Raw genomic sequence first — 14,287 nt, 5'->3', positions numbered from 1 at the left:
AAAACATGGCTCTCACAAATGCCAGGACAAAATAAGTTAAATGCAAAGCTGTAAATTGAAAGGGCTCACCGGACTCTACATACTAAGCTAGAAGGTAAGACTATTGTTACCGGGAGAGAGATGCGATCTTGGGAGCATCATATGAATATTCAAAAAAATAATATTGGTCCATTAGTGATGGACAATGCAAAAGTAATGTTTTCAGGACTTCAGCTCTGCCTTGGTCAAACAAAGAAAAGAATTTGATGAGGAAAAGAGACAACCGATAAATATTCAATGATTTATCCAGCAACACTGAGGGTGGATGACTCAAAAGGTAATCGACGAAGTTTCAAGAATAAAGTGGAAAAATTTTTAAGGAAGTTATGAAACGATTAAAGTTGCCAGCTGAAAGGACTGAAAAAAAACATTTCAAAATGGGACTAATAGTACTGAGTTGTCTTGTTTTCACTGTTAAATTTTTTTTTTTAAATATTGGTTTATATGTAGAACTCAGAAAAGACAAAAAGGTGGTAAGGAAAACAGCGAAGTGGGAACTCCAACTGGGGGGATGGGGGTAGATGGCACTGGGAGAGGAGCGATTTTAAAAGATGGCCCCAAAGAGAGGGTTTCCTCTTCAGAAGAAGAACATGTGGGCATTTATTGTGGGTTTCTGGGTACTATTGTCAATATCACCAACAGAGTTAGGGAAGTGTGTATTTCTTAAAGGGGAAATATATGTGTATTTAGAAAATTGGGATTATTGTTATACAATATATGTGTGGAAAATAGTATGGATAAAACACTAAAGTTTATTGTTCTTAATAGTAATGGGCTAAATGGGACGGTGAGGAGGAAGTGGGTCTTGGGATACTTAAAGAAATTAGAGTGGATACAATCTATTTGCAGGAAATATATCTTACCAAATTGGAACATGATAAATTAAAAAGAGGATGGATGAGACAAATAATATTGTCTTCCTTAGGTTCAAAGGCTATTGTAATTAATAAAAATATACCAGTGTTAATAGAAGATACCTCAATTGATCAACCTAGAAGGTATGTAAAATCTATAGAGAAGCATGGCTTCTATCCGACCATTATAGCAACAATGGAAAAAAACAAGAGAATGTATACAGATGGCGTCTCAATACTACGTTGCTTGAAAGAAGAGACTTCTGTGAATTTATAAAGAGACAGATGGAAATATTTTGCGACACAAATCTGCTGCCTACTAATAATAGTTTCCTGATATGGGACACACTTACAAATTATATCATATACGAAAAATCTTAAGAGGGAACAGTTTGGAGAAGAATATTAAAGAATTATCAAAGAACAGGACGACAAGAACCTGCAAGCTCACATCAAGACACAAGAGAAACTTGTCCGTGAACTACTCTTTGCAGACGATGCCGCTTTAGTTGCCCATTCAGAGCCAGCTCTTCAGCGCTTGACGTCCTGTTTTGCGGAAACTGACAAAATGTTTGGCCTGGAAGTCAGCCTGAAGAAAACGGAGGTCCTCCATCAGCCAGCTCCCCACCATGACTACCAGCCCCCCCACATCTCCATCGGGCACACAAAACCAAAACGGTCAACCAGTTTACCTATCTCGGCTGCACCATTTCATCAGATGCAAGGATCGACAACGAGATAGACAACAGACTCTCCAAGGCAAATAGCGCCTTTGGAAGACTACACAAAAGAGTCTGGAAAAACAACCAACTGAAAAACCTCACAAAGATTAGCGTATACAGAGCCGTTGTCATACCCACACTCCTGTTCGGCTCCGAATCATGGGTCCTCTACCAGCATCACCTATGGCTCCTAGAACGCTTCCACCACCGTTGTCTCCGCTCCATCCTCAAAATTCATTGGAGCGACTTCATCCCTAACATCGAAGTACTCGAGATGGCAGAGGCCGACAGCATTGAGTCCACGCTGCTGAAGATCCAGCTGCGCTGGGTGGGTCACGTCTCCAGAATGGAGGACCATCGCCTTCCCAAGATCGTGTTATATGGCGAGCTCTCCACTGGCCACCGTGACAGAGGTGCACCAAAGAAGAGGTACAAGGACTGCCTAAAGAAATCTCTTGGTGCCTGCCACATTGACCACCGCCAGTGGGCTGATATCGCCTCAAACCGTGCATCTTGGCACCTCACAGTTCGGCGGGCAGCAACCTCCTTTGAAGAAGACCTCAGAGCCCACCTCACTGACAAAAGACAAAGGAGGAAAAACCCAACACCCAACCCCAACCAACCAATTTTCCCCTGCAACCGCTGCAACCGTGTCTGCCTGTCCCGCATCGGACTTGTCAGCCACAATCGAGCCTGCAGCTGACGTGGACTTTTACCCCCTCCATAAATCTTCGTCCGCGAAGCCAAGCCAAAGAAGAAGAAAGGAGACAAACATATAGGACAGAAAAAGCTACATTTAAAAACTAAACAATACTATGAGGAAAATGGAGAGCACACCTGTGAATATCCCTCTCAGTAACAGGTATATTTTGTTGGATGCTGTTGAGGGAGATGACCTGACAGGAGCTGGCAGCAGTGACCAGGTCACTGGCACTGAGCCTGGCATGGTGGACCAAAAGGTAAAGAGGAATGCAGTGGTCATTGGGGACTCCATTGTCAGAAATACAGACAGGAGATTCTGTGAGCCAGATAGGTATGCCCGCATGGTGTGCTGCCTCCCTGGTGCAAGCGTGCGGGATATCTCAAATCGGGTCCAGGGTATTCTAAAAGGGGAAGGCAAACAGCCTGATGTCTTGGTACATGTGGGTACCAATGACATAGATAAAAAGGAGGAAGTACTGAAAAAGGATTACAGAGAGCTAGGACAGAAACTAAGAAATAGGACAGCCAGGGTGGTGATCTCTGGTTTGCTACCTGTGCCAAGTGCAACTGAGGACAAAAATGGAAGGTTAAGAAAAATGAATGTGTGGCTGAGGGGCTGGTGTAAAGGACAGGGTTTGGCTTCTTGGATCATTGGGATCTCTTTTGGGGAAGGCATGGCCTCTACAAGAAGGATGGGTTACACCTAAACCCAAAAGGGGTCAATATATTGGCAGCTAGGTTTGGTACAGCCGTCGGGTGCGGTTTAAACTAATTTGGCAGGGGGTTGGGAACCTGTATGACAGGGCAAAGGACAGAAAAGATAAAACAGGAAAAGTTAGGTTAGGCAGCAAAAGTAAAAAATCAGAAAGAGCAAGGAGGGTGAGAAAAGCAAATCTGAAGGCTTTATATCTTAATGCAAGAAGCATTCGGAACAAGGTAGATGAATTAGCTGTGGAAATTGAGATAAACAAATATGATTTGATTGGGATTACAGAAACATGGCTGCAGGGTGGGCAAGCCTGGGAACTTAACATCCCGGGGTATTTAGGAGGGATCGGCAAGAAAGAAAAAGGGGTGGGGTAGTATTGATGGTGAGAGAAGGGACCGACACGATTGACAGGAAGGATATTAACTCAGAAGATGCGGAATCTATATGGGTAGAACTGAGGAATAGCAAGGGGCGGAAAACGTTAGTGGGGGTGGTATATAGGCCTCCAAATAGTAGTGTAGAGGTGAGGGAAGGCATTAAAAGAGAAATTAGAAAAGCGTGCAATAAGGGAACAGCTGTCATCATGGGAGACTTTAAATTGCATATAGATTGGACTAGTCAAATTAGTAAAAATACAGAGGAGGAGGAATCCCTTGAATGTTTACGGGACGGTTATCTAGACCAATATGTCGAGGAACCAACTCAGGAGCAAGCCATTTTAGATTGGGTATTATGCAATAATAAGGGGCTAATCAGCAATCTTGTTGTGCGAGGCCCTTTGGGCAGGAGCGATCACAATATGATTGAATTCTCACTCGACATGGAGAGTGATGAAATTAAAACCAAGACTAAGGTCCTAAATTTAAATAAAGGGAATTATGATGGTATGAGACAGGAGTTGAGTAAGATTGATTGGGTGGTTGATTGTGGATAGACAATGGAAAGCATTCACAGATCTAATGGAGAAATTGCAAAAATCGTTTATACCGGTTTGGCATAAAAATAAACCAAAAAAGGTGACTCAACCGTGGATAACAAGAGAAATTAGAGACAGCATTTTAGAGAGAGCATATCAATTGGCCAAAAAAAGTACTGCAACCGAAGACTGGGAGCAGTTCAAGATGCACCAAAGGAGGACAAAGGGATTAATCAAGAGAGCAAAAATAAATTACGAAAGTAAGCTTGCGGCAAATATAAAAACTGACTGCAAAAGCTTTTATAAATATGTCAAGAGGAAAAGATTGGTGAAATCCAGAGTAGGTCCTTTGCAGTCGGAATCAGGGGAATATATAATGGGGAATAAGGAAATGGCAGACCAATTAAATTCTTACTTTAGTTCTGTTTTTACAAGAGAGGATACAAATAACCTCCCAAGGATGTTGGGAAACATAGAGACTAATGCAAGGGAGGAACTGAAAGAAATCAGTATCTCTAAGGACATGGTCTTGGGGAAATTGATGGGATTGAAGGCAGATAAATCCCAAGGGCCTGATAATCTACATCCTAGGGTACTCAAGGAAGTGGCCATTCAGATAGCAGATGCTTTAAGAATTATTTACCAGAACTCGATAGACTCAGGATCAGTACCCATGGATTGGAGGGTAGCTAATGTTACCCCACTATTTAAAAAGGGGGGTAGAGAAAAAGCGGGGAATTATTGGCCGGTGAGCCTTACATCAGTAGTGGGCAAAATGATGGAATCCATTATTAAGGATGTAATAGCGGAGCATATGAGTAGCAGAGAAGGGATCGGACGGAGTCAACATGGATTTACAAAAGGTAAATCGTGCTTGACAAATCTATTGGAATTCTTTGAGATGGTGACAGGTAAAATAGATGGGGGAGAGCCAGTGGATGTGGTGTACCTGGACTTCCAAAAGGCCTTCGATAAGGTCCCGCATAAACGACTGGCTTCCAAAATCAAGGCTCATGGGATTGGGGGCAAAGTATTGATGTGGATTGAGAACTGGCTGGCAGGTAGAAGAAAGAGAGTTGGGATAAATGGCTCATTTTCTGAGTGGCAGGCGGTGACCAGTGGGGTACCACAGGGATCTGTACTGGGACCCCAGCTGTTCACAATTTACATTAATGATCTGGATGAGGGGATTGGATGTAATATCTCCAAATTTGCAGATGACACTAAGCTAGGAGGGGTTGTGTGCACGGAAGAGGGGGTCAGGAAGCTCCAGTGTGATTTGGATAAATTGAGGGACTGGGCAGATACATGGCAAATGCACTATAATGTGGATAAATGTGAGGTTATCCACTTTGGTAATACAAACCGGAGGGCAGATTACTATTTGAATGGCAATAGATTAAGAGATGGGGAAGTGCAGAGAGACCTAGGGGTACTTGTACATCAGTCTCTATAGGCGAGCATGCAGGTACAGCAGGCAGTTAAAAAGGCAAATGGTATGTTGGCCTTCATATCAAGAAGGTTTTTAGTATAGGAACAAGGATACCTTACTGCAGCTGTACAGGGCCTTGGTGAGACCCCGCCTGGAGTATTATGTGCAGTTTTGGTCACTTTATCTAAGGAAGGATGTTCTTGCAATGGAGGGAGTGCAGAGGCGATTCACCAGGCTGATACCTGGAATGGCAGGAATGACTTATGAGGAAAGATTGCACAAATTGGGATTGTACTCCCTGGAGTTTAGAAGATTGAGAGGGGATCTCATAGAGACATATAAAATTCTGGCAGGACTGGGCAGAATGGATGCAGATGGGATGTTTCCAATGATGGGAAAATCCAGAACCCGGGGCCATGGTTTGAGGATAATAGGCAAACCATTTAGGACCGAGATGAGGAGGAATTTCTTTACCCAGAGGGCGGTGAATCTGTGGAATTCATTGCCACAGAGGGCAGTAGAGGCAGGTTCATTAAATATATTTAAGAGGGAATTAGATATATTTCTTCAGTATAAGGGTATTAAAGGTTACGGAGAGAAGGCGGGGACGGGGTACTGAATTTTAAGATCAGCCATGATCTCGTTGAATGGAGGAGCAGGCTCGAAGGGTCGAATGACCTACTCCTGCTCCTATCTTCTATGTTTCTATGTGAATAGACACACAAAGTTTTAGCTTGGCAAATTAAAGCAGAGGAGTCATCAAGAATGATAAATGCTAAAAACCCAGAAACAGACTCTCTAGTATATAATAAAAAAGAAATTAACAATGCTTTTAGACAATAGTACATGAAACTGTACACATCAGAATTACTAGATGAGAACAAAATGGAAATTTTTTTGCTGAATGCTGAACTTCCAAGGCTGGAAGAGAGAGAAAGGATATAATTAGATACTTCCTTCACAAGGGAAGAAATCGAAAGGCCCTGGGCACCATACAGGCTAATAAATCACCAGAAGAGGATGGATTTCCACCTGAGTTTTATAGACAATTCAAATAATTATTTATGGTCCTTTTAATGGATCTCCTGAATCAAGCTGTGGAAACCTCGACCCTCCCAGAGTCATTCTCAACTGCAATTATCAGTGTTATCAAAAAAAGAACAGGGACCCACAAAAAAAACTTTATCATACAGACCAATATTACTGCTAAATGCTGATTATAACATACTAGCGAAAGCATTGGCTAATAGGTTAGGACAATAATTACCAAAACTGATACATACGGATCAAGCATCCATCAAATAGTCTAGGAAGATTATTTAATCAGATGCCGCCAGTCCCCAGCGCTTTTTATTTTAGTAATTGAACAGCTGGCAGAGATATTAAGAAGGGATCCAGATATAAAGGGCTTCAAAGTCAGGCAAGAAGAACAAAAAATCAGTCTATTCACTGATGATGTGCTATTGCACCTATCAAAACCAGCTAAATCTTTGGAAAAATTATAAGGAAGACTAGAGAAATATGGAAGCATATCAGGCTACAAAATATATATGGATAAAAGTGAGGAAATCCCATTAACAAATTTTGAATATGAAAGATACTAACAAAGGAAGTAAATTTGAATGGAAGACGGACTGAATAAAATATCTTTGAGTTGTCACTGACATTAACTTGCAAAATCTGTACAAACTAAATGATGCTCCTCTGCTTTGAAAGATAGAAAGAGACCTACAGAAATGAAGATTACTTTGGTGGGAAGGGTTAACTGCGCCAAAATGAAAGTGACGTCAAGACTGCAATACCTTTCTCCAATCGCTGCCTATTCTGTTACCTAAAAACTTTTTAAAGCTACTAAACAACCATATTAGACAGTTTCTATGGAATAATAAGGTACCAAGAATTGCATTGGAAAAACTGATTTGGGCTGGGAATATTACCTGACTGTACAGGCTAGATTTCTTGATGCCTTCTTCACTGAAGACAACCCCCTCGTCTTGGGTTAAAATGGGAATGTACCCAACGATGGAAGGGGAAGCAAAGGACTTTATCTATAAATGGTATGTCAAATCACAAAAGAAAAAGATGGATAACCCCATTCTAATACATATAATTAGAATGGGGCAAGAAATTTATAGGAAAAAAAAGTAGGGATATCAATATAAGTACCATTGTGTAAAAATGTGTTACTGATTATGAACATAAGCTATAAATTTGTGGTGTGACAAAGGTATAAGATATATTAAGGACTGTTACATGGAAGGAACTCTTATGTCCTTTGAACAATTAAAACACAAATACGGAGTGGCCAATGGGTCCTTCTGTTTTCTCCATCTTAGCTCATTCTTAAGAGAAAGATGGGGACCAATGGTGACCCCACCTGAAATTAGCGAAACTGAACAAATGGTCTGGATGGGGAATACACCCAAATTTATAACAAAAATGTACTATGCACTCCAGAGCGAACATAGGGTAGCAAAAGTCAAGGGAAAGATGGGGGTCGGATTTGGGTGTGGTGATTTCAGAAAGAAGCTGGTCATATTGGTGTAAGAACTGCATGACATCAATTATAAATGCAAGATATGGACTGGTTCACTATAATTTTGTTTACACCAATTATATCTTACTCCACAAAAGTTACATAGATCAAAAGCCAAAATTTCAGAGATGTGGGACTGAGACAGGACCTTTTCTACATGCCACTTAGTTTGTGCATGAAAGTGAGGCCATTTTGGCAAGAAATCGCAGAAAAATTAACCAGGATAACAGGAGTTGCCTTCACGTGTGACCCAGAGCTATATCTATTAGGTAATTTCATGGAAATAAGAAACAAATTGACCAAATATCAGATCTCATTTATAAAAATAGCACTGGGAGTAGCAAAAAAATGTATTGTGATCACTTGGAAGTCCGACTCCCCACTACTCAAAGCACGATGGACTGCGAATATGAACAGCTGTATAGCTATGGAAAAAAAAATTACATACAACTTAAAAGAATAAATATGACACTGTAAAGGTCTGGAGACCATACCTGTAGCACATAAGGACACAAATACAATAATAAAAAGCAACGAAAAAAGAGCATAAAAGTAACTATTATATATACAAAAACGTAGTTTCCCCAACTGTACTCCACATACTTAAAAGATACGCAAGCTCTGATGGTGAATGGATCTTAATATATGGAAGGAGGGGAGGGAGAGGGACAGTTTTGTTTTTGTTTGTGAGAAAAAATTTAATATATTGTATAATTAAAATGTCACTAACTATATTTAAAAAAACCCCAAAAATAAAATATTCAAAATAAAAGAGTGGAGGGATAGACGTCCCAAGGGAGAGAGATTGGAATAAGTGAGGGGAGTAGTAAAGCTGATATGGTTGGCAGCAGTTGGAAACGTAAAGGTCCAGAGTAGGCAGAAGACTGGAACAAGGTGTCCAGGAGTTGGAAGAAGGATCGAAGTTGGAGAATGGATCTGTAGTGGGGTGTGGAGAATCGTGAGGGTGGAGAATTATGGTGTAGAAGTAGGCATGGAGGTAAAGGAGTTCAGCATCATGGCATGTACTGAACTCTTGGGGTGTGGGCAAAGGGGGATGAAGGTGAGGCCTCTGCTGATGACACAGTGTTTAGTCTCTGAGAAGGGAAGGTTGAAGGGGATGGTGAAGACCAAGCAGGGGTTAGGGGGAGGTTCAATGGGGTGGAGGGTGCTGGGGTGGGATGAAGGATAGGAAGGGTCCGAGTGAAGGAGAGGAGGATTGAGAAAGTCAGAGGGTGGAGACAGAGAGGCCCATGGACTCTCGGTGCCAAGGTTGCAGTTCGTGATCGAGGCTCGGTTGTGAAGGTTGCAGGGGCCAAGGTGAAAACTCATGTCTGAAGCTCGGTTCTGTAAGATGCCAAGTTCACAGTGAAAGTTCATGACGGAGGCTCGATCCTGTAGGTCACTGGGACTGAGACTGAGACCCTCGAGTGAAACTTGGGTTGGCAGGTTCAGGGTGAAAGTTCATGTCAGAGGATCGATCCTATAGGTTGCCGAGGCCAAAGTGGAAACCCGTGTCAGGAGCTCGGTCCCGTAAACCACCAGGGCCAGAGTGAGGACCCATGTGGGAGGTCGCTGAGGACGCCGGATGTGCATAGAATCAGAGGATGAAGTGTAGGAGAGGTCCATGGAAGAGGGTGGTGAGAGGTTTGGAGCTGTGGAACTGAGAACGAGGGTTTGATGGTACCTGCACATCAAGCTGAGGGTAGTCCGTAGGATACGGTGGGTGAAGCAAAGAGAGCATCATCATTATGAACCTGAGAGAATAAGGAAGACAAACTTTATGTTTGCTGCAATCTTCAATGGTTCTAAAACAAGGCATGAACAATCTAATCAAAGCCAAATGATTCAAAAAGAAGCCCAGAAACTATTATTCAACGTCTCTGGAGCAATTTGATTCATGACTCACACCAGACTGAGAATCTTACGCACAACGACTTGACAAAATGCTACAAAGTCATTTGTGCAGAGCATGATGGTCTAACAAAATATACATCAGAAATTGATATAGTTTTTATCTTACCCTTTAGTAATTTAATAAATGAACAATATTACTAGTTTCAAAATGATCATTCAACAATCTGCAAACCTTTTTGCCAGCTTTATCAAGGAAAGTTATTTTGGGGATATAATTGATAAAACTTTATGATTTTTTTTCCCACTAGCAGATTAAAGTGTCATACTCTGCACCATTCTTTGACTTGTTCACAATATTAGAAAGGAAATGGTAAGAAAAAAGTAATCTACGTTGATTCCTTTTGTGTTTGAAAAGTGGGTTCACAGAGAGAAGAGTCTGGACACAAGTGTTACAATCAAAGGTAACTTTATTGAACACACGGGAGACAAGCAGGGGAAGACGTCAAACAATATTCAATTACTCCACTGCTAAATAACTATCTAGACATTAATATCGGATCCAAGTTGGACTCAGATACCAGTAGTCGCCTATCTTCTACATGGTAGGAGACAAAAACTATAATGGTGCAAGCAGGCACATCGGGTACAAGGGTGAGTTAGGGAAGTGGACGCTGCAAATGAACTCTTACCAATAAAATCCATATAAGGTTTCCAAATCAAAATTTTCTGGTTGATTCTGTAAATTAATCATTTTTTTTCTCTAATGGCATACAGTTTTGTAATTCCATTTCTTTCTCTTTGGCTTGGCTTCGCGGACGAAGATTTATGGAGGGGGTAAAAGTCCACGTCAGCTGCAGGCTCGTTGGTGGCTGACAAGTCCGATGCGGGACAGGCAGACACGGTTGCAGCGGCTGCAGGGGAAAATTGGTGGGTTGGGGTTGGGTGTTGGGTTTTTCCTCCTTTGCCTTTTGTCAGTGAGGTGGGCTCTGCGGTCTTCTTCAAAGGAGGTTGCTGCCCGCCAAACTGTGAGGCGCCAAGATGCACGGTTTGAGGCGAGATCAGCCCATTTGCCATCTATTCAACCCCACATTATTATCTAGTTTCCACGTTATGGCCATACATTTCTTTGCTACTGCTATTACTACACAAAAACTTACTCCAATAAATATCTAACTTCAAATCATAAATATCTCATAACAAAAATATTTTTGGGTCTTTCAGAACTTGCAGTTTTCATGCACCTTGATTCTGGGTTAAAGTTTCATGTAAACATACTCATACTTTGACCATAAGAGGAAATATGTTAAAATTCAAAAAATATTTTCACCCAAAACACACTTGTACAGACAGCTTCCTACATCTCTATTTCTGAAGACAATTGACCTTAGCAGTGCCAATGTGACACTTCCCATTTTTGAGCTACCATAAGAATATGAGTCCATTAGAATTTAATCAGTGTCCTACAATAAAAGTTGTTTAAAGCATAAAATATTAGTCTGTAAAAATGAAGATATTTATTGCACATGAAGATTAAATAGGAGCTCACTCTATCATTCAAAAACTTACATCATAGAAGTCTGCATATCATGCCAACTTTTTCTTAAGTTATGTTTTATTTCATTCAGTGGGGTAATACCCATCTTCTGCTTTATTTCAACTAGATGCTTCTCTTTGGCAATCAAAGTTTTTCGCAACGTATAGATTTCATCTTCCAGCTGATATTAAACAGAAACAATTTACATGTACAAATACATATTTAAATAAGGTAACTTCTTATTTCCATCTGATCCATTGGACAATCAGAATGTATTTGAAAGTAGACCACTATCTAAGATTAATTAAATTAGTTTAAAATCCAAAAACAATTTTTTCCTCCAAAATGTTTATAGTGTAAATTCATTTTTTGTTTTCCTTTTGATTTCATCTAGAACGGTGGTTTTCAAACTGCCCCCCTAGACTCACATTCCACCTTAAGCAAACCCTATACCATAAGTGCTCTGTGATCAGTAAGGGATTGCTTAAGGTGGGATGTGAGTGGGAAGGGAAGGTTGAGAATCACTGCTCTAGATCCAATTGTTACTGAAATATTTTGCTCGAGAAAAATTGTCATTGGCCCATTTCTTTTGGAGTTAGGAAACCGTGCAGGCTTAATTAAATATCTTTTCTCATATAAATAAGGAAAATTAGATATTTTGAGAGAAGAACAACTTTTTACGCCTCTAATGAATATAAATGACTAAACCCTGATTAGGCCTCAGCAGATTATTCATATTCACTGATTGGCCTGTACAGAACCTCAATAAGGGACAATGAAGAACTCAACAGATATTTATTTGAAGAATAGGTAAAAGGGGATTACTAAAATGGATCTAGGCATAAATTCTTAGATGACCTGCATTATCTCAATACAGGAATTTTGAAATTCTCCAGTTCACCCATGCTGAGATGAGTTAAATTTATTCTTGATTGGATGCAAATAAAATGGCTGAGAGCATCCACTCTCAACAGGGCCCCCTACACATTCTCCCACCTCCCCCCCACCCACCCACCCCGGATACCACAGCTCATTTAAATAAAAGCCTTGTTTTCATTTCACCTCCCATAACATTTTTTTTAATGTGGCTGGTGAGAGAGAAGTACAGAAGAAATCAAAACTTGGACTGTTTCACAGGGAAGCGGGCCTATACACTTTGAGCAAAGTCCTAAGGGGGCCATAGGGAAAACAAGGTTAAGAATGGCTGATTTAGAGCATAGAAGACTTAATAGATGGCTTTTCAAACTAGTCTAAGAGCAATGTATCCAATACATGCAAGACACTGCCAGTGGCATATCTAGGTAAAATGGTGCCCTAGGGCAAGCACTAACACTGCAGATCCCCCACCATTAAAAAATGCTCCACCTGACATAAGATACGAGCAGCTGATCAGGTACTATTACAGGGTGGCTGGCGGGGCTGTCAGCAGGCAGCCAGGGCAGGCTGTGACAGCTCACCCTGTCGGCCGCCCACCTGGGCTACTCTGGCCTCTAGCACCTCACTGGAGCATTTTGGCATTTGGACCACTCGTTGGTGCCAGCAGCTCAATGTGAGATAAATGGGCAAAATGGCTATATTCCCCACCCATAATCCCCCACACAGCTGGAACCACTGTGCACAGTGTTACAGCCAGCAGAAGTAGCTGGGACTGGAACAGGACTAGCTAGCAAGCCTGACTGGAAGATGGCCTGGTCAAAGCCCTTGTAGTTCATGCAAGAGGAGAGGTCTGGCTGTCTAATGTTTCACTTGGAATAAGGGAAACAAAAAGGCAATCTGTGGTGAACTGAAAGAAAGAGGTTACCATCTGAAGAACCCTGACGGGACAAGTTTTGTTAGCAAGACACTGGAGTGGTTGATGGAAGTACATCAATTGTGGATGTCCTGGAACAACAAATCTCTCTCTGAAAATCGACAAGAACCTTCCCGAGTGGTAACAATTTACCTTTCAAGTACCAAAGCCTGGTGAACGTTATAAATGTTAAATTCTGTGCACAGTATAAGAATTACCTGCAACCAGTGAATTTGGAGGAATGAGAAGTGAGATTGGACTGTGAACCAAACAACTTTTCTGAACTTACACACACATTACATACATGTGCACTTAGAATTAGAAGGGGGTTAAGTTAGGTTAGTAAGTCAATAGAGTTAAGTAAAAGTGTGCTTCTATTTTCAGGTTTAAAGATAATTAAAAGCAACTTTTGTTTAAGTAACCATTTGTCTTGGTGAATATCTATTGCTGCTGGGTTTTGGGGTCCTCTGGGCTTATAACACTATGTTACCTTGGCCAATTCCTCATGAAGTTCTTCCTTTTCTTCTTCAGGCTGAATGCCAAGGTCAATATTGGCATCTGGATAATTAAAGCATCCAGTTTCAAGAATAGCTGTGAGAAAACAAGAAAATTGTTAAAGACCCAATCTATCAACCCCTTTTCAGTCAGTCAAAATAGACTGCAATCGCTCAGAAATGATTAAAATGTTAGTGCTCCAACTTAAGTAATTTTGTAAACTAGCAAACAATCTAATTATCAGATGTGTTTTGAATGGGACTAAACACTGACATCATCAAGTTTCCAACTGAATATTATCAATTTCATGTTCAAGCTAGCAATATTGAATGTTAGAAAATTAATATTAACTTAATGTATTACTAACGTAAATTCCCAAACTATGACAACAGATTGTGTGATAGAACTGAGAATGTTGGCCAGAAAGGAAGGCAGTGCCAAGGCAACATATGGTTTGAAAATTTTATATCCTTGCCCATCTTGCTCAGAAGTCAGGGCCATGCTCAAAGCAGATGGATATTTTCTTTTCCAAGCCTCATCAGGAAGCAGTTACAGGCTGAAGTTTGAACATACAGATACTCTTTCTAGGCCTTTCCAGAATTCCCATATTAGGCAAATAATGGTTTATAATTTTAAGTTCCAAGATGATAGCCAAAGGCAAGAGTATCAGTTTCTTATTGGGGTGTCTAAAAAGTATATTGAAAA

General features: G+C 40.9%; 1 protein-coding gene across 7 annotated transcripts in view; it reads right to left on the bottom strand.

Moving 5' to 3' along the window:
- The window catches only part of tpd52l1 (tpd52 like 1), a 35,064-nt gene that overhangs the window by 10,505 nt on the left and 10,272 nt on the right, over positions 1–14,287 (bottom strand). For 6 of the 7 annotated variants that reach the window (XM_069886918.1, XM_069886919.1, XM_069886920.1 and 3 more), the window contains exons 2-3: positions 13,578–13,678; positions 11,331–11,479 (exon numbers count right to left, since the gene is read on the bottom strand). In XM_069886918.1, coding sequence (XP_069743019.1) covers positions 11,331–11,479; positions 13,578–13,678 — 250 coding nt within the window. Of the gene's footprint in view, positions 1–9,594; positions 9,665–11,330; positions 11,480–13,577; positions 13,679–14,287 lie in introns of all 7 variants that reach the window. The other variant, XM_069886924.1, reaches the window with a different exon arrangement.

The sequence above is a fragment of the Narcine bancroftii genome, chromosome 6 (genome assembly GCF_036971445.1).
Source record: "Narcine bancroftii isolate sNarBan1 chromosome 6, sNarBan1.hap1, whole genome shotgun sequence".
In the NCBI taxonomy this organism is placed as follows: domain Eukaryota; kingdom Metazoa; phylum Chordata; class Chondrichthyes; order Torpediniformes; family Narcinidae; genus Narcine; species Narcine bancroftii.
The sequence above is the reverse complement of the archived record's forward strand: the minus strand, read 5'-3'. Positions and strand labels throughout refer to the sequence as shown.